Here is a 19,943-nt window from a genome sequence, read left to right on the forward strand (position 1 = left end):
GGTTTGACCCAAAACCAGCAGCAGCTTGGCACCGGTAGGCATGTGATTGGCTGGAATGTAGTGGCAGGGTATTGTTCCTAAATTCATTCAGATTATTTGTTGACAATATCATATGTCCTTTTTACTATGCAGAACTCCATGGTAACACTGCTGTTAGTGGGGGGGTGGGGGTTGTGGTAGGAACTGACCTGTTAGGCTGAGTGTGTCCATGGGGAGAAGACAATGGAAGGGCAAGGGGGGAGCATGGGGCAGATCTGTAAGACACCGCAGCCTGTAAGTCGGTCTCTTGCTGCAATATAGATGTTGTACAATCTGGAAGTCCATTATCCCCTTTGTACCCAAACTTTGTACCCCTGGGGCCCCCTCTACAGATTCTCCCTCAGTACCAGGCACATTGTCAGTGATGCCCAATGGGGCCACTCTTACTCTCACATCTGGTGAACTCAGTGTATTCTGGTTCGTTAGGGCTTTCATGCCATGTGCCCACTCGCTGCTTAGCAGACCCAGCCCACCATCACGCCAACTGCCCTCAGAGAATTCCACATACACTGGCAAGCATCTGTGTCAGATTAAAGGCCAGTTTGGCTGCAGGGGCTCAGGCCGCCCAGATTTATTGTGTCCACAAATATTTGGCCTCCAAGGCAATGGAGAAATCTTATTTTCCTTTTGTCCGAGGGGCGGGCAGCTGCGCACATCTGGATCCCTCTGCCTGCTCTGTGTAAACAACCCTAGCCCCATTCTCGGGCCACAACACAAAGTCTGCTGAACTGGGGGTTTTCTCCGCCTGCGTTTCTACATAGCTGACCAGCACACTGGACCTGCTGCCTGCTGGGAGTTGTACAGCGAAAAGGTTGCACAATACTCCTTATTAGTATTATAGTTGTGTTACTGTCATCATCTTATCCTACTCCTGCCAGCTTCCCTACTCCTCCCAGACTATTTTATCCCTGTTACTATAGGCACCTTCTTTCCCTACTATACCTGCTATCCCACAGTCACAATCCCTTCCCAGATACTAATACCCCACTCAGCGCCGATTCGGACCTAAGCGCCGCCTGAGGCGGCTCCTGCAATGCCGCCCCCCCTCACCGACTTACTTGTCGGGAGGGGAGGCAGGAACACTAATGCAGAGAGCGCAATTGCGCTCTCTCGCATTAGTAAAGCCGAATTTTCGGTTTAAAAAACGGAAATTCGGCTCTTAAAGGTGCAGGAGCGGCTTTTTGCCGCCCCTGGAAACCGCTTCGGCGTTGCCGCCTGAGGCGAGCGTCTCAGCTCGCCTCATTGGCGGTGCGCCCCTAACCCCACTGTTACTAGAGGCACAATCTCTCTTTACTATACCTGCTGTCCCACAGCCACAGTCCGTTCCCAGAGACTATTATCCAACTGTTACTATAGACACCATCTCTTCCTACTATTCCTGCTATCTCACAGTCACAATCCCTTCCCAGAGACTATTATCCCACTGTTACTATGAGCACCATCTCTCCCTACTATACCTGCTATCCCACAGTCCCTTCCCAGAGACTATTATCCCACTGTCACTATAGACACCATCTCTCCCTACTATACCTGCTATGCCAAAGTTACACTCCCTTCCCAGAGACTATTATGCCACTGTTACTATAGGCAATATCTCTCCCTACTATACCTGCTATCCCACAGCCACATTCAGTTCCCAGAGACTATTATCCCACTGTTACTTTAGGCACCATCTCTCCCTACTATACCTGCTATCCCACAGTCACACTCCCTTCCCAGAGACTATTATCCCACTGCTACTATAGGTACAATCTCTCCCTACTATACCTGCTATCCCACAGTCACACTCCCTTCCCAGAGACTATTATCCCACTGTTACTATAGGTACCATCTCTCACTACTATACCTGCTATCCCACAGTCACACTCCCTTCCCAGAGACTATTATCCACTGTTACTATAGGCACCATCTCTCCCTACTATACCTGCTATCCCAAAGTCACACTCCCTTCCCAGAGACTATTATCCCACTGTTACTATAGGCACCATCTCTCCCTACTATACCTGCTATCCCACAGTCACACTCCCTTCCCAGATTATCCCACTGTTACTATAGGCAATATCTCTCCCTACTATACCTGCTATCCCACAATCACACTCCCTTCCCAGAGACTATTATCCCACTGTTACTATAGGCACCATATCTCCCTACTATACCTGCTATCCCACAGCCACACTCCCTTCCCAGAGACTATTATCCCACTGTTATTTTAGGCACCATCTCTCCCTACTATACCTGCTATCCCACAGTCACACTCCCTTCCTAGAGACTATTATCCCACTGTTACTGTAGTCACTGTCTCTTAGCCTGTGTTGTTACTTCTATGTAACAAAATTAAATTTGAATTCATATTTATTAAAGGGGTTTTTCACCTTCCAAACACTTTTGTTCAGTTGCTTTCAGATTGCTCCCCAGCAATAAAGACTTTTTTTTCAGTTACTTTCCATTATTTATTTTTTACTGTTTTTCCAAAATATACGTTTAAAGTTGAATGTCTCTGGTGTTTGAGTCTAGCAGCTCAGTAATTCAGGCACAGACTCTAAACCGTTGCAATTTTGCAACACGTAATTGATACATTTCTCAGCAGCATCTCTGGATTATTAGCAACTATTGTATCAATATCAACAGCTGCCTGTAATGAAACCCAGAGATTCTGCTCAGCCGGGACAAAGTTAAGAACTGTATCAACTAAATGTATCCATTTAGAACAGTTTACAGGGTTGGCGACCGCCCTCCCTTTTTTCACCTCCCAGGTGAAAAAAGACACTTTACACTTCAATATTAGAAAAACGGTGACACATAAAAATTAGAAGGTAATTCGAAACAGTCGTTATTTCTGGTGATGTATCTGAAAACAACTAGTTGTTTGGTGGTGAACAACCCCTTTAATGACTTCATCTAGGGTTTTCCCATGAGCACCAGAGTATTAGAGGATGCTGGGAGATGTAGTTTGCCACCATGGCTGGGCAGGAAGGAAGTCTTTCTGTTGCACAACTAATCACACTCCGGTCCATTGCCCAGTGTACAGGTTTGGGCCGTGTTGTTGTTTTCCCTCTGTGACCGTGCGGCATGGTTTCGGCATTTAAAGCATTTCGCAGTGCTGTACATAGTGTGCATAGTTCTACCATATTATCATTCCTCCAACCCCCAGCTGTTTCCTATTAAGCGCCTGATGCCATTTGCCTTGTAACCCTTTCCTGCCACAAGTGGGGCCTTCTGTGCCTCCAACTCATCACTTATCCTTCCGAACAGCACCAGGTCCACGTGTCCAACCGTGTCACGCCTGACCCTCTGCGCTGTATAGTCCCATTATAACCACTGGGCTGTGGGGCTGCCATGGGTCCCTTAGCTCATAACAAGGTTACAGATATATATAGAAACATTGGGGTAACAGTCACCCTGCTATAGTTCCAGGGGTACCCAGGGCACAAATAAGCACTAACGCCAAATCTCCCCCTAACTGGCCTTTAAGCAGGGCCCCCTTAGCTTATAAGTTTGCTTTACAAAAACAACACAAATGCACAAGGTGCAAATTGCATCCCTAAATTGTTACTTATTTGTAATTATATATAATGGGAGGTGTGCTGAGCATGCTGGGAAGTATAGTTGAGCAGCCCTCTCCGTGTAATGGATGGCAGTGAGCCCAGTAATTATTATGAGAGCTGGAGGGATGACGTTGGTCCCATGGTGCTGAGTTTCAGGACTGCTGCAGCTCCAGCCAAATATTCCCTGTGAGCAGAATCTGCGCCCCTCATGTGTTGCTGAACTAGAGCGGGGCAGACATTCTGGTTTTGCATATAATAGGAATGTAAGAGGAATTTACCCCCAAATAGATTTCTAACGAGTACCCCCCCCTGGGGTGGGGGCTTCTAAAATTGACTGCCTCCTTCAACATGCCACCAGCAAATCCAGAGTAGTGGGGTCACCTGCCCTGATTGCCTGGCAAAGTAAATACTTTACTAATATTGTGGGGTGCAGTTTTATGAGCTATAAAGCTATAAAGCCCCCCAGTCTCTCATTCATAACTGTGAGATTCTCAAGCAGCTCCAGCCCTGGCCAATCTTTCCGCACCCGCCCTCTCTCCTGTGTATTGTCCCCCTCCGATAACCACACACTCTTGTGCAAGGGCTGCTTGCTAGTGATCTGGTTGCTGTGGAGAAATGGTACCAATACTCTCACTTACCTGGTCTTATGGTGCAAGTGTCCACATCAATCAGTTAAAGGGGAACAAATCCTTTCATTTACTAAAACCCCTTGTCTGCTGCACAAATCCCCATTTCTTCTCTCATATTGCAGCAGTCCTGCCCTGCATTATGGCAACAAAGATTCTAGCTATCTTTGTAAAAGAGCATTCTGTCCCAGTGGCTGCACACATCCTATCTGATCCTTATTGAAAGCAGCAGTCCTGCCCTGCTTTATGGCAGCTGAGATTTTAGCTATCTTTATAACAGAGCTGTGTGTGTGTCACTGGGCAGGGTGGAAGAGTAGGGTGAGGTGCAGGTATGTGCAGTTCAGCAGAGCACAGTTATGACGTGAGCCTTTGTGCTAAACCTTTATTAATTGCTGGATAACTTTTGTTGCTATGCTGGGTGGTAACTGCTCACCACACTGTCCCTTTAGCAGTTGTTATGGAGTCAGAAGACACATTGATGTGTTGGTCAATAAACAATGTTAGTAATTACAGGTCCCCCCCCCAACTGATTTTGTCTTTTATCTTCCAGGCACCAATCGACTGTAGAAGTTCCCTGCCTCCTCCAACAGTAGAGGCTCCTCGCCGGCAGCAGCCCCGAACCTGGTATAGGTGGAACTGAGAGTGATGTGGTATGTAGCACCCCCTCTGGAGGGTTTGGGGGAATATTCCACCTTTTAGCAGCAGTGATAAAGATACATGCTCACTCCCTGCCACACCTAACAGCCAATCATGTCATGAGTTACACCGCACATCATATTGTATATGTGAAATAGTTCTGGCTGCTCCCAGGAGCTTACAATCTACATTTTGCACTTTTGCTTTTCCCATTATCTAAGCCCTTAGGGGATTTTCTTGCCAGTTGACTACATCCCCCAGCATCCTTTGTTGCTTTCTGTCCCGGTTTCTACTGAGCACTGTCCTGCCCCACACGTTTGGGGGCACTTATCCAATGACTATACTGTATACAGGCTGTGCACATTGTGGGGGTATCTGTGCTGCAGCTGCACCAGTGTAATGGATCTGTGCCTGTCTGACTGAATGGAAAAAGCATGGCAAAGCCATGAGTATTTAACGTAGGCCATAGGCAGGAGCTGGGCGGTGACATGGAATGTGTGAGTGAGATCATATGGAAAGCTTTCCCTGAGATAGAGAATCTTGCTGTGCCACACAGACCATTGGTCTTTTTGTTCACACCCTGTGGTGGGGCACAGCGGGCAGAGCACCTTGGGGCAAAGTGCAAGGAAAACCGGTGCTTATCTGCACCGCGCCCCATTTCTACTGCTTGAGCCTGAATATCTGTCACAGCTGTTGTGCATTAAAGGGGAAGCGCACCCACACTTTCCCCAGACCGTTCCTTTTTCTTCTTTTTGACCATTTTTTTTTACAAGATTTTTGTTTAGCCTTTAATTTTCCTCCCATCTCAGTTAGACAGGGGTTGATTTTACCCTGTGCCCAAATGGAGGGGAAAAAAGTGCATCTGGCTATTCTCATGATTCGCCCCCATTATGCCCCGAACACACTCACAATCCAACTAAACCCCATCTACCTGCAAGCCATTACCCCTGAATCAGATTTTCACATTTCCCAGGCTCCCCTCTGCCTTGGGGCCCTGACTGGTGTACCCCTTGCTGACAGGGCTTTAGGAGCGAGCTTTATAGGTCTAAGAGCTGGGATAGATTCACTTTATAAAATAATTCCCAATTCAGGAATCCAGGCTCACTATATGGGGCAAAACGGTCAGAGGTTCCTCTCTCTAAACACCATATAGACCTTTGTGCTTACACCATTGCTGCCTGGAGAGACCTGTGACTGTCTGTCCCTGCTGTGCCCCTTGTAAGGCTACAGCTCTGGTGCCTGCCATAAAGCAAGGCAGGGCCGCTGTTGCTTCGGCTGTAGAGAAGCAGTAGGGCTGTTCCTGCTGGATTACAGTAGGAGGAATGTTTGTACAGTAAGAGATGAGTTAACAAAAGAAGAGAAGGCAGAAGAGGTCGGGGAGAGGAGGCTGTGGGGGAAGTTAAGGGAACAACAGCCAATGCTGTGGCCTGCTTGCAGGCGAAACACAGGGAAGCGGCAGGGACACAAGGATCTGCCTGCCAATTCCTGCCTTTTTATCCTCCTTTCCTGCCCCCAAATTGCGTGGTAATAATCAGCCGCACCAGGATTTTTCTCTGGGAAAGAGCCAATCCCTTTGGGCTCAGGGCCAAGCATGGCTCTCATCTGGCCAAGAGAAGTTTCCGGAAAGAAGTTTCAGCACGTTGGGGGAGGAGGGATGGAATGGCTCACTGATGCAAAGAGAACAAAAGGGAATGTCAGTGATTTTTAGTAATGGGGAAGAGATTCTGGGACAGACAGGGGCTCCTCTGAGCAGGAAGTAATGTGAATCTCAGGGATGGGGCAGTTACATAGAAGGCAGCAGGGGAAGAGATTCTGGGACAGACACGGGGCTCCACTGAGCAGGAAGTAATGTGAATCTCAGGGATGGGGCAGTAACATATAAGGCAGTAGGGGAAGAGTCTGGGAAGAGAGTATGGGATGGATACGGGGCTCCTCTGAGCAGGAAGTAATGTGAATCTCAGGGATGGGGCAGTTACATAGAAGGCAGCAGGGGAAGAGATTCTGGGACAGACACGGGGCTCCACTGAGCAGGAAGTAATGTGAATCTCAGGGATGGGGCAGTAACATATAAGGCAGTAGGGGAAGAGTCTGGGAAGAGAGTATGGGATGGATACGGGGCTCCTCTGAGCAGGAAGTAATGTGAATCTCCGGAATGGGGCAGTAACATAGAAGGTAGTAGGGAAAGAGAGATTGGGGCAGACACGGGGCTCCTATGAGCAGGAAGTAAGAGGGAACATTAACCATCCAACCTGTGTGGTCCCCAGAAGGGTATTTATCTGTGAGGATCTGAACATGGGGGGGGGAGATAATTTGGAGCCCAACAGACATGTGACACCACCATTGTACAAGTAGCTTTGTGAATAGAGGATTGTGTGTATGTGATTGTCTTTTGTGAGTGAGCAGTGCGTCTTCTGATCATGTGACATAAACACACAATTTACTGACTCCTCCCTCCATTATATCCAAGGGGAAATGCAAGGATGTGACTCAGGCTTTCCCCTCTCCGATTTTCCCGTAATGTTCTGTGGCATTGTCTGTGTAACGCACCGGCCGTGGGCATTACTGCCAGATACCCCTCTCTGTGTAGTGGCACATGTACCAATAAGCTCCTCCCTCATACTGTACTCTCTGTATTTATACATATGGGAGGAGGTGCCATATTGATTCCCTTAGACAGTACAGTATGAGGGTATAGCTTATTGTGTGCCCAGAACATTCCTTCTCTGTATATTTGTATTTATACATATGGGAGGAGGGAGGTGCTATATTGATTCCCTTAGACAGAACATTGAGGGTATAGCTTATTGTGTGCCCAGTACATTTCTTCTCTGTATATTTGTATATATATATATATGTGTGTGTATATATGTGTGTATGTATATATATATATATATATATATATATATATATATATATATATATATATATATATATATATATATATATATATATATATATATATATATATATATGAGAGGAGGGAGGTTCCATATTGATTCCCTTAGACAGTACAGTATGAGGGTATAGCTTATTGTGTATATATAGGAGGAGGAGGTTCCATATTGATTCCCTTAGAAAGTACAGTATGAGGGTATAGCTTATGTGCCCAGAACATTCATTCTCTGTATATTTGTATTTATACATATGGGAGGAGGGAGGTGCTTTAAGTGATTCCCTTAGACAGTACAGTATGAGGGTATAGTTTATTGTGTGCCCAGAACATTCCTTCTCTCTATATTTGTATTTATACAAATGGGAGGCGGTGACATATTGATTCCCTCATAGACAGTACAGCATGAGGGTATAGATTATTGTGTGCCCAGAACATTCCTTCTCTTTATATTTGGATTTATACATATGGGAGGGAGGGAGGTGACATATTGATTCCCTCATAGACAATACAGTATGAGGGTATAGATTATTGTGTGCCCAGAACATTCCTTCTCTTTATATTTGTATTTATACATATGGGAGGAGGGAGATGCCATAGTGTTTCCCTTAGACAGTACAGTATGAGGTTATAGCTTATTATGTGCCCAGAACATTCCTTCTCTGTATATTTGTATTTATACATATGGGAGGTGCCATATTGATTCCCTAAAACACTGCAGACTATACAGGTTTATATGGCAGCAGGTACTGATCCACCATTCATTGTTTATGGGAGAGCAGAGTTAACGGGTGAGTGGCTTTTCCCCTGCGCTCTGCAATTTGATCCTCCTTGTGCCCTCACCCATAACGGCCTTAACCCTCCCTCACCCCAACCACAGATCCACTGCTCTGCCAGATTGCTGCATGGGCCCTAATGTGGGGCAATTCCGCTATACGCTGCTTCCTATTCCTGCGCAACAAGGTACCAACTGCTGTATTGTGTACACTCTGTGCCCCCCCCACTGAGACACTTATCCTCCTAAACTGCTCCTTAACTCATTTTATCTGTAGCATAGCAAAGAACTTAACTGTGTATGTCCTGTAATCACTGGCCCGTCACTTCTCCCCCCCCCCCCCGACTGAGCTCAGTTGTAAGACCCTCCAGAGCCACAAACTGCTCAGCTTTGCTCTATAGGTGCAAGGGAGTGTGTGAGGAGCCGGGACGTTGGGAGGAGAGCAGCCTTGCCAGTTTTTAAGGAGCTGCCATGTCTCACTGGTTTTGCCTGAGCCCCCAGTCTAACGCCTACAGCTATTGGCTCATCTAATGCTGCGCCGCTGTGTAAGTTGCATGGTTTGGTGCACCCAGACACAGTTAGGGAATGGGGGGGACCCTTTGGGGGGCTGCAAGGGCACATTGATTACTGGTTTGCTACTCCCAGCACCCTTCTTCTGACTGAGCTAACTCTCATGCTAATAGTAATAGGGTGAATGAAGCCCATAGCGCAACGTCAGTATTGGGGCTCTGGTGGCCAATGTTGCTAGCAGCTACTTGTGGGTATTTAGGAGCAGCTTCCAGAACACACAACCCCTAGGGGGGTGCAGGAACATGTGGTTGGAATTAGGGGGCACTTGCATCACATTTCTAGGAATCAGGACCTTTGATAGAATCACAAGATGAAGATAAACATGTTTCCCAATCACAGTGGGGGGGGGGTAGTTTATTTCACTGCCCCCCAGTCTGTATTAACACCTTGTTGGCTGGGGAATTGTTAACTCTATTCCAACAGCACAGTCTCTTCTTCCTATTGTATCCAGTCCTTTCTGTACTACAACTCCTTTCCCTAGGAGAAGTCCAACCAAGGACTTATATATGTAATATTTGTGTTGGGCAGGAGCCTGGAGGGACCCATGCACCAAACTTACACTATAGCTCTGCAGGCGAGAGGCTGTGCAATGGCTTATAAATCTCACCATATAATACACCAGAGCGCCACCTGCTGACACAGATATTGTGTCTCTCACTGGTCCCTCAATGTGTAAAAAGTAAAGTGCCACACTCACACTATTCGCTGTTTGAAGCCTCAGGTGCACGCTGTACTCCGCTCTGCACAGGTTCCTTCCAAATGAAATTAACAACTGCAGCAGAACCCTAATATTTGATTAAACTTTTTATTTGTGCAACTAATACGGCAACGTTTCCGGCTATTCCAAGGGTTGGTATAGCCCGAAAGGTTGCTGTATTAGTTGCACGAATAAAAAGTTTAATCAAAGATTGTAGTGCTGCTGCAGTTGTTAATTTCACTGGTCCCTCAAAGCACCTACATTCTGTCACCCCAAGCTGCAGCCTCAATGTACAGTGGAGTAAGTGGTTGGTCTCTGGGGCTTAATGGGGTCCCCACCTCTGGAAGCCTAAGGGGAGTCAGGCAGTGGGTGCCTTCAGTGCATGACAGCAGGGTGGATGCCAGGCTGTGTACTGGGCATAGTTGCCAGTGGCTCATACCTAGGGGTGCCGGGACTAACCACACTGTCTGTTTTCTCAGTAGAGATGTAGGTGAGCGTGGGCAGCACCTCCACACTTGACTGGGCGACCATCCAGAGTCTTTACACCTATCAGATCCACAAGATGTTCCTCTGCTTCTTCCTATTGGCTCTTCTTAGCGGATGTGCCAAGTGTGCAGTGATCCCTGGTGAGTCGTACACTACAGTATTATATGCCAGTCTGTTGGCACACAGCCCAAATCTGTACAAATGAATATCCATGGCTTTAATTATGTTCCTTCCCAAAGCCTCGTGCCGATATGCGCTGGGCATGCACGACCGCACCATACGGGATGAGGATATTACAGCGTCCAGCCAGTGGTACGAATCTACCGGCCCCCAGTATGCAAGGTACCAGCTTGTTTGCCAATGAGCTTCCATGGGCAACTCCCAGCATCCGGATGTTTTCTTCCAGCTGGGAGGTATATGGCAGCAAGAGATTGACTGATTCCTTTTTATCCTTTGCAGGCTACAGCGAGAGGAAGGTGATGGTGCTTGGTGCCCAGCGGGTCTCCTCCAACCTGAAGACGTTCAGTTCCTACAGATCGACCTTCATGAACTTCACTTCATCACCCTGATTGGGACGCAAGGCCGCCATGCTCGCGCCACAGGGAAGGAATTTGCAAGATCCTACCGGGTCGACTACAGCCGCAATGGGGAGCGCTGGCTCTCCTGGAGGGACCATCAAGGTCAACAGGTCAGTGGGTCCAAAGAGGAAGTAAAGGGGTTTCCCAAACAGACTGACAGCATCTGCCATGCCAATTCCATAGAAAATAATGGAAACAACTGCTTGTAAGGTTTAGTATTACCTTAAATTCTGTTACAGCACAGACACATGGCTGCTCTGTCTAACTGGGGTCAGCCCTGCTAGGAATCTGCCCCCAGGGAAGTGACTCCAGGCTGCACCACTACTTACCCAGCTCTCATTCTCGGTACTTCCTGCTCCTGGGCTGCTCTCTTTGCTGTGGTCAGAGAGGAACCTCCCCACTGATTAGCATATGCTATCTCCCCCTGTATTTACAAAGAATTAGAGCTCTGTACTTGGGTGTTTCCTGCACTAGGCTGCTCTCTTTCCCATGGTCAGACAGGAGCCTCCCTCTATGGAAAGTGAATCCAATCTCCCTCAATACTTAACCAGATACAGAGCTCTGACTCTCTGTACTTCCTGCTCCTGGGCTGCTCTCTTTCCCATGGTCAGACAGGAACCTCCCCTTGTGTGTGAATCCAATTCTCCAGCCATAAGGGTTGCTCTCTTTCCCATGGTCAGGCAGGAGCCTCCCTCTGCGTAAGTGAATGCAACCCCAGTACTTACCCAGGTACAGAGCTCGGATTCTCTGTATTTCCTGCTCCTGGGTTGCTCTCTTTCCCATGGACAGGCAGGAACTTCTTCCTGGGTAAGTGTAAACCAATCGTTAAGGGGATCAGATTCAGTTTGGCTGAATACAAAGGGATCAATGCCTGGGTGCAGGCTGGATTTACTTGCCCAGGGGCAATTCTTAGTGCATAAAATAGAAATGGCCTTAGATTTTGCCCCATGTGGGTATACCCCTTTTGCAACCATTAAAGGAACAGTTCAGTGTGAAAATAAAAGCTGTGTAAATAGATAGGCTGTGCAAAATAAAAAAAATGTTTCTAATATAGTTAGTTAGCCAAAAATGTCATGTATAAAGGCTGACGTGACTGAGTGTGTAACATAATAGCCAGAACACTACTTCCTGCTTTTCAGCTCTCTAACTCTGAGTTAGTCAGCTCCTTGAAGGGGGGCCACATGGTACATATCTTGTTCAGTGAGTTTGCAATTGATCCTCAGCATTCAGCTCAGATTCAAAAGCAACAGGTATGACCCATGTGGCCCCCCTTCAAGTCTCTGATTGGTTACTGCCTGGTAACCAGGGTAAACAGTCAGTGTAAACCAAGAGAGCTGAAAAGCAGGAAGTAGTGTTCTGGCTATTATGTTACACACCCAGTCACTGCAGCCTAAACTATATTAGAAACATTATTTATTTTTGCACAGTCTATCTATTTACCCAGTTTTTATTTTTACACTAAACAATTCCTTTAAATGGTATCAGGGGCAGGTAAGTGCATGAGCCTCCCTCACTCCCACACACTGTGGTTTTGCCCAAGCAATGAAGTAACCAGCCTGGCAGTGCAGCCACGTTCCCCAGAAGCCCTCCTCTGAGAGCACAGACATTCCCTTCTGCCCTGTGAGTACACGCCATTCCTCCCTCCAATCAGAACACGGAGTCTGAGGTCGACACCCCTTGCAATAAATAGAAATTACGTTTTAGAGACTAAATGAGCAATAAAATGCGACATTCCGTGGTATTCCTGTAACCGCAGAGAGGCTTAGAGTCGTCAGTGCAGCGAGTGCCCACGTATCCTTGGCATAACTTGTGATAATCCTAAGCGCCAGGCCAATGGCACTGCTGACCTTGTGTTTCCCTCTGTGCTCATTGCTGATGGGAGAGATTGGGGCTCAGTCGCACACAGCAGGGACACAAATCTGCTTTTTTTTGTTTGTGTTTGTGCCCCCCCCAGGCAATGGCAGTAGCACTGTGTGGGGCAATTTTATTTATCATCAAATCCCTGTTATCCTAAGTGCCCCTTCCTTCTATTCCCTGCACAGGTGATGAGAGGCAACGTTGATGAGTATGAAGTGGTCCTCGCGGATCTCAGGCCCCCCATAATCACCCGGTACATTAGGGTGATCCCAGTTACCAAAGTGCCCATGACGGTGTGCATGCGAGTGGAGCTGTACGGCTGCAAATGGACAGGTGTGTGGCAGCTGCTGTGCCATTTACAACGATAGGTTCTTATTGGCCGGAGCAGGTGGCTAGAGGAGCTGTAACTAAGCCCGGCCCCCAAGGAATGGGAGGAAGGGAAAGCTGCTTATCACTGAGCACTGCTTGTGCCAAACACCTTTATATAACATTTGAGGGTATAATCAGTCATTTCTAGTGCAGTTACTGATTATTCACCCTCTCCCACTACAGATGGTCTGACTTCATACAGCGTCCCAGAAGGAGAGACCTATATGGCACCAGGACATCCAATCGCCTTCCTTAATGATTCCACCTACGATGGATATTTGGAGAAAAGGTGCTGGGCAATGTGCCCTTTAATTTATTGTTGTCCCTGTGTGTGCTCCTGGGTGCTTGGCTTGGGGTGCCATAGGCGCTGGGTAGCACTAAGGGAGGGGCAGGGAGTCCCACCCTAACTGTTTATTTGATAAGGCAATTGGTTCCAATTATGGCTTGACCCCATCTGGTATTTGAAGGCTGCAGGACTGTACTAACACTTGTTGGGGGTATAGAGATCGGTGCTGCCCCCACTCTAATGGATTACTAATGAAATTACAGGCGCCAGTTTGGGGGCTTGGGGCAGCTGACAGATGGAATTCACGGACTGGATGACTTCACCCTGAGCTTGCAGTACCGTGTGTGGCCTGGGTACGACTACATCGGCTGGAGGAACGAGAGTTCCCAAAAGGGATACGTGGAGGTGGAGTTCCACTTCGATAGGCCACGGAATTTCACCCTGATGAAGGTAACAGACTCCTTCTCTCTAGAGAGGGCTCTGTTGGGTCTGAACTTTTAGGCAGGATTCCAATTTGGCCAGATTTGATACAGTGCCAGCACTTCTTATACACAAAACTCTTGCCTATGTAGCATAGTTGCCCCAATAACATCTCTGTGCCCCCCCAGGTGCACTGCAACAATATGTTTTCCAAGGGGGTGAAGATCTTCCAGAAGGCCGAGTGCCTGTTTAAGCCCAGGATTCTGGCCGACTGGGAGGTAGAGCCTGTGGTGGTGCTGATGGTGGTGGATGACAAGAACCCCAGCGCTAGATTTGTAACCATCCCCTTGCACCAGCGAGTGGGTAGCGCCATCTTGTGCCGATTCTACTTTGCTGACACCTGGATGATGTTCAGTGAGATTTCCTTTGAGTCAGGTAAGTGCCCCCCCATGCTCCTGTTTGATGTGATGCTTCTTGCTGTTCACAAATCCCACCCACTGCGGCCTGAGTGACTGTACCCTGCTTACTGTATGGTGCCCCCTGCGGGTGGAGCCCAGACTAGCATCCTAATGATAGTGCTGTTCTGCTTCAGTACAGCTTCATTTCTTCCCTTTCAGATATGGGCATTGCTGTGCCCACCTTTGGCACCCTCTCTCCCACCTCAGCTCTGGCACAAACCACCGAGGCTCCAGTCCCTCTGCAGAACTGTACAGAAAAGAATCTGGGTAACTATTACCACCTGTAATGACACTGGGCCCATAGAAGTGGCCCCGGCTGGCTGCTCCCCCGAGCCACTAACCAGTTTAAAGGCAAGAAAACCACCATCTTAACTGGTTTCTTCCTTTTGGGAACAGGACACCTAGTGGCAGGGAATTCTGGGAAATTCATCTCTGCAGCTGACACTTGTCTTCTTTCCTTCCCCAGAGACCACTTTCCCTTTCACCATCAGCCGACCAGTGGTAAATCCCCACGAGTCAAGAACATCGGTTCTGATTGGCTGCCTGGTGGCGATTATACTTCTACTTGTCCTGATCATTGTGCTGATCCTGTGGAAGCAGTATATTCAGAAGAGACTGGAGAAGGTGAGAGCAGCCATGTTGTAAGGTGGTGGTGTTACGTGGTTTATTTTTTAATTCGTTTTTTCAATTATTTGCCAATTTCTTCTGATCCCTCCAGATTTCAAATGGAGTCACTGACCCCATCTAAAAAACAAATGCTCTGTAAGGCTACAAATGTATTTATTGCTACTTTTTATTACTCATCTTTTTGTTCAGTCCTCCCCTATTCATATTTCAATCTCTTAATCAAATCAATGCATGGTTGCTAGGCAAATTTGTGCCCTAGCAACGATTCTTCTTGCCGAACGACCGATTTTAGGGAATTTCGACCAATCCTTCAAAATTATCGCGCGGTTAGCGGGATTCGAACGATCGTACATCTTACGATTTTTCGGCCGACATCTGTCAGGAAATTGATCGACCAGGTCAAAAAATCTTTGTTGGTCCCAGTGCAATCTATCTATGTTTGCAGGGCCAAGCAGGCAGCTCCCTTTTGTTTTCCTGGCAAATTTGTCTTTTTAGTTGATGGTCAATTCATACGATCGTTCCGAGAAAAGCGTGGTTTCACGATGAGGATCTGATCTTTTAAAAATCTCAACATCTATGGCCAGCTTAACACAAAAACCACAAATAATAGAATAAATGAAAACCAATTGTAGATTACAAAAGTTCACTCTTTTATCATACTAAAACTTAGTTCTCCCCCTAGTGGTGCTTGTTGGAAACTGCAGGCAGGATCCCCAGGCCCAATACCTGGGTTCCAGCATTAAGGGATTAGATGGCCAAAGCTAAACATTTCTTTCCTCCCAACCTGTCCCTCTGTAAATGAGACAGTGTGGCTCTGACACCATTATGTGCCCTCCCCTCAGGCACCGCGGAGAATCTTGGAAGAAGATGCCACCGTCCGCCTCTCATTCTACAGCTACACCATTGGCAACAGTCATCAGACTCAGATCCACCAATCGAATCCCACCTATGAGCGGATCTTCCCTCTGGATCTCGACTATCAGCAGCCGACCAAACCTCTGCGCAAACTGCCAGAGCTTTCCCAGAGCGCAGAGGATTCTGGTGAGACGCCAGTCACATAGAACCAGAACTGTCACCCCTACTTGTCTGTCCCAACCCTGGAATATAATTTACTGACTGCTGAAATGGCCCTTTTGTACAGAGAAACAATATGGCAGTTCCAACACACATGAATATGAATAATGGTTCATTATGGACTGATGTTTCTTCTCATTGCAGCCTGCAGCGGAGACTACGCTGAGCCCGATCTGACCAAATCCACCCCACACCAGGGCTTTCAGAACAGCGTCCCCCACTACGCAGAGACAGATATAGTCAACCTGCAGGGAGTGACAGGGAACAACATGTATGCAGTGCCCGCCGTCACCGTGGACTCCCTCACGAAGAAAGACATCAGTGTTGGAGAATTCCCCCGCAACCAGCTTCGACTCAAGGAGAAACTGGGCGAGGGGCAATTTGGAGAGGTACAGACTCTACTGTTACAGTGCAGCCTCTCAGTCTGGCGGGTGTTTCACTGGAGCATTCTGGGAGTTTAAAGGGGAATTATTGCGAAAATGAAAATTTAACATAAGCTTCAGCAAACTGAAAAAACTTTGTAAATACAATCAATTAAAAATTCTGCATCGTTTCTGAAATAATCAAGTTCATCTTCACTATTCCTCTCTCAGCATCTTTTCCTCTTTTTCTGCCGATTTTCATAGAGTGAGCTTGAATACATCTTCTAGGCAAAAGGACCCCCCTATAAGATATATGGATCTAACTATCAATGATTATCTGATACCCAACTGCTGCATGAAGAGAAACAGATGCTGACAGATTGAACTTGATTATTTCAGAAACAATGCAGAATTTGTAATTGATTATATTTAGAAAGTTTCAGTATTTAAAATTTTCATTATCGCAATAGTTACCCTTTAAGGATTAAATAGCATCTCACCTTTCTGCAGGTTCATCTGTGCGAAGCCGAAGGGTTACAGGAGTTCCTGAAGATGTCGCCCAATGACTTCAGTGATCAGCCCAATATGGTGGCGGTGAAGATGCTGAGAACCGACGTCACTAAAACAGCCAGGTAAGTGCAGAATATCCCCCCCACACTGGCCACTTGAGCTGGGTATGAGGCTAAACCTCTCCTGTAATCTCTTCCTTAGAAACGACTTTCTGAAAGAGATTAAGATCATCTCTCGCCTCAAACACCCCAACATTATCCGTCTCCTGGGGGTCTGTGTGCAGGACGACCCCCTCTGTATGATCACGGAATATATGGAGAATGGGGATCTCAACCAGTTCCTGTCCCAGAGGGAGATCCGCAGTCAGTTCACCAAAGCCAACAACATCCCGTCTGTGAGGTGAGCAGATTCCCGGGATACAGGGGGGACAACTGTCCCAGATCCGCATCTGCTCCTAATGTTTGTCCTTCTGTTACGCCCTTTTCTTTCCCCTCTGGCAGCCGGCAGAACCTCCTGTACATGGGCACGCAGATCGCCGCTGGGATGAAATATCTTGCGTCGCTAAACTTTGTGCACAGAGACCTGGCAACGCGCAACTGCCTCGTGGGCAACAGCTACACCATCAAAATAGCTGATTTTGGGATGAGCCGGAACTTGTACAGCGGCGACTATTACCGGATCCAAGGGCGGGCCGTTCTGCCCATTCGCTGGATGGCTTGGGAGAGTATCCTGCTGGTAAGTCACTTACTCACACTCCATGCTGATTTTGCCCTCTACCTGGTTAAAAACTGGGGGGGGGGGCATTGGAGTCACCTGCCCAATGGAAGAGCACATGTGATTGGCTGAAAACTAAATATAATTGCTTGCTCATGTTCTTTGACCAGGGTGTTCCCTGGGATAAACATTAGTGTCGATCTGACCCCCCCAGTTCTCTGCCATAGGGGAAGTTTACCACCGCCAGTGATACGTGGGCCTTTGGTGTCACCCTGTGGGAGATGTTCAGCCTGTGCAAGGAGCAGCCGTACAGTGTCCTTTCCGACGAGCAGGTGATCGAGAACACGGGCGAGTTCTTCCGGGACCAGGGCAGACAGGTAGTAGTAGGTGGCACTATACAGGGTACCCGGGCATCCTTACCATCCTCTTTACCCTATTTAGGGAAAGCAATATGGTAGCACCTACTGAACAAATCTCCCTTCCCTTGACAGATTTACCTTTACCAGACGCCCCTGTGCCCGGGTCCAGTCTTTGATCTGATGATGAAGTGTTGGAGCCGAGACATAAAGGACCGACCCACCTTTGAGATGATTCACCATTTCCTGATGGAGCAGTTGGATTGTGCTGCGTAGATGTGCAACGAGCACAGACTTTGGCTTATTACAGGGCACTAAGGACTAGTAGCCCGACTAGTGAGGGGGCAGGGCATGTGCCGGAGCCTCCCACTCATCTGGAGTTGTACTGGACACAACCTTTAGTTTTCTCGATGTAGATGGACCAAGAGACATTGTTCTGCTGCAGCGCCGTTGCATTTCTATTGGCCCTCGGACTCGTTGGTTCTGCAGGAGACATGAGCTGGGACTGAGGACTGGAAAGGGGAGCTGGATAGGATGGACTGTATCCACTGAGGCCCCACTTTCTCTCTGTATGTATATATGTGAGTGGGGACATGAGCTCCCAGTGCCATTACACAAATTCTGCACAATTTGTATATATTTGAGTACCGCCGCCTTCTCGGCACCAACGCTTTGTACATAGATTCATCTCCAGGATTTCCCCACAAAGACACAGGACCAAGTAACCATTACGGATATGATGCCAATCTCTGTGTAATGGCATGAGGGGCACCCACCCACAGCTAAATCATTGCTTTCTCCGTTTCCTGGGGTTGGGTTGGTAAGAAAGGGCATGCACACCTACCTGCCCCCTCAGGAGTAAAGGGGTTAATAAGATAGTAGCAGGGTTGATAATGGACAGAGACCTGTGACATGCGGGCATTGCCAAGCGGGGGGGGGGGTTCTCTGGTATCTTTAGCACAGAGATTGCCCCACTTCTCTGTATAATATAAGGGGTTAATCTCATGCAGGTTGCAAGTAGTTAATGGCAGCGCTAATTCATGTACCACTAAGTGAGCGGGGTGCAGCCAGTGTTTGGGGAGGGGTTAATGGATTGCAAGCAGTTCGGTGCAATAATAGTTCATCTTTAAGTACCCCCAGAACTAGGGCACTAGTATAACCACTAGGGGCAAAACCTGTGGGCCACCAGCATTTAACCCTATAAAGGGCACTCACTGTATCTGTGTTTATAACCACTTGTGCTCTGCTCACCTGGGATAAAGGGGGGACACCTACTGTCCTGAATGCAAAGTGCTGTGCCAGGAGTGATTGGCCAAACAGAACTGCGCTCATGCTGCTGCCCCCGGCCCCGTTACTTCTATTACTCTTTAATCATATGAAGTTATTAAATTCTTTTTCTCCCACACTGGATTTGTATGTGATGAATGGCACCCACGGGTCCTCTAAATCATGTTCTTTGGACCCACTAGAGTGGGGTGGGGAGGGGTGGATGAGTGAAACTGTACTACTGTCACTGGGCTGTACACAATTGGGGCTTGTGTACTTACCTGTGCTGTGTACTTACCTGTAGCCACAATGGACTGAAGTGCAATGGGAATCCTGTATTGCCCAATAAACATGAGCCGGTTCTTTGCAAATGTGTCTCCTCTGTCTCATTCCTGGAATATAGTAACACAGTAGTAACACATTAAGAAAATAAAGCAGCAGCACTCCGGTATTTTTTGAAAAATTGCAAAAACTTTACTCAAATGCCATAGGCAACGTTTCGGGCTACACAGGCCCTTTGTCAAGCCATTAATTAACAGTGCTTAATAAACGTGCTTAAATACCCACCACAGGGAGGAGTCACATCATTCCACCTCCACATTACCCATAAGTCACAGTGAACTATTTCCATATCAAATTACTTTCAATATCAAATCACATGTTTCGTATTAATGAATTGCCACAAAAAGAGGTGAATTACAGAAAGTGCTATCTAGTGACAGGTAATAAATAGACATTTCTCAAATAGTGACACAATGTATTAAAACCTTTTTAAATAACCTTTTGCAACATAAGTGTCCAG

General features: G+C 47.3%; 1 protein-coding gene across 3 annotated transcripts in view; it reads left to right on the top strand.

The window, feature by feature from the left end:
• Positions 1–19,512, top strand: part of ddr2l.S (discoidin domain receptor tyrosine kinase 2 like S homeolog) — a 32,496-nt gene extending 12,984 nt beyond the window's left edge. Inside the window, exons 2-18 of one of the 3 annotated variants that reach the window (XM_018232502.2) lie at positions 4,761–4,860; positions 10,258–10,404; positions 10,504–10,606; positions 10,724–10,952; positions 12,885–13,032; positions 13,252–13,357; positions 13,618–13,804; positions 13,963–14,209; positions 14,392–14,499; positions 14,699–14,856; positions 15,702–15,900; positions 16,078–16,322; positions 16,806–16,927; positions 17,007–17,204; positions 17,306–17,540; positions 17,747–17,896; positions 18,011–19,512. In XM_018232502.2, coding sequence (XP_018087991.1) covers positions 10,341–10,404; positions 10,504–10,606; positions 10,724–10,952; positions 12,885–13,032; positions 13,252–13,357; positions 13,618–13,804; positions 13,963–14,209; positions 14,392–14,499; positions 14,699–14,856; positions 15,702–15,900; positions 16,078–16,322; positions 16,806–16,927; positions 17,007–17,204; positions 17,306–17,540; positions 17,747–17,896; positions 18,011–18,151 — 2,640 coding nt within the window. In that variant the 5' untranslated portion in view covers positions 4,761–4,860; positions 10,258–10,340 and the 3' untranslated portion in view covers positions 18,152–19,512. Of the gene's footprint in view, positions 1–4,760; positions 4,861–9,037; positions 9,057–10,257; positions 10,405–10,503; positions 10,607–10,723; positions 10,953–12,884; positions 13,033–13,251; positions 13,358–13,617; positions 13,805–13,962; positions 14,210–14,391; positions 14,500–14,698; positions 14,857–15,701; positions 15,901–16,077; positions 16,323–16,805; positions 16,928–17,006; positions 17,205–17,305; positions 17,541–17,746; positions 17,897–18,010 lie in introns of those variants that run through there. The other 2 variants (XM_018232503.2, XM_018232504.2) reach the window with 2 other exon arrangements.
• The last annotated feature ends 431 nt before the right edge of the window (positions 19,513–19,943 follow it).

The sequence above is a fragment of the Xenopus laevis genome, chromosome 8S (assembly GCF_017654675.1).
Source record: "Xenopus laevis strain J_2021 chromosome 8S, Xenopus_laevis_v10.1, whole genome shotgun sequence".
Classification (NCBI taxonomy): domain Eukaryota; kingdom Metazoa; phylum Chordata; class Amphibia; order Anura; family Pipidae; genus Xenopus; species Xenopus laevis.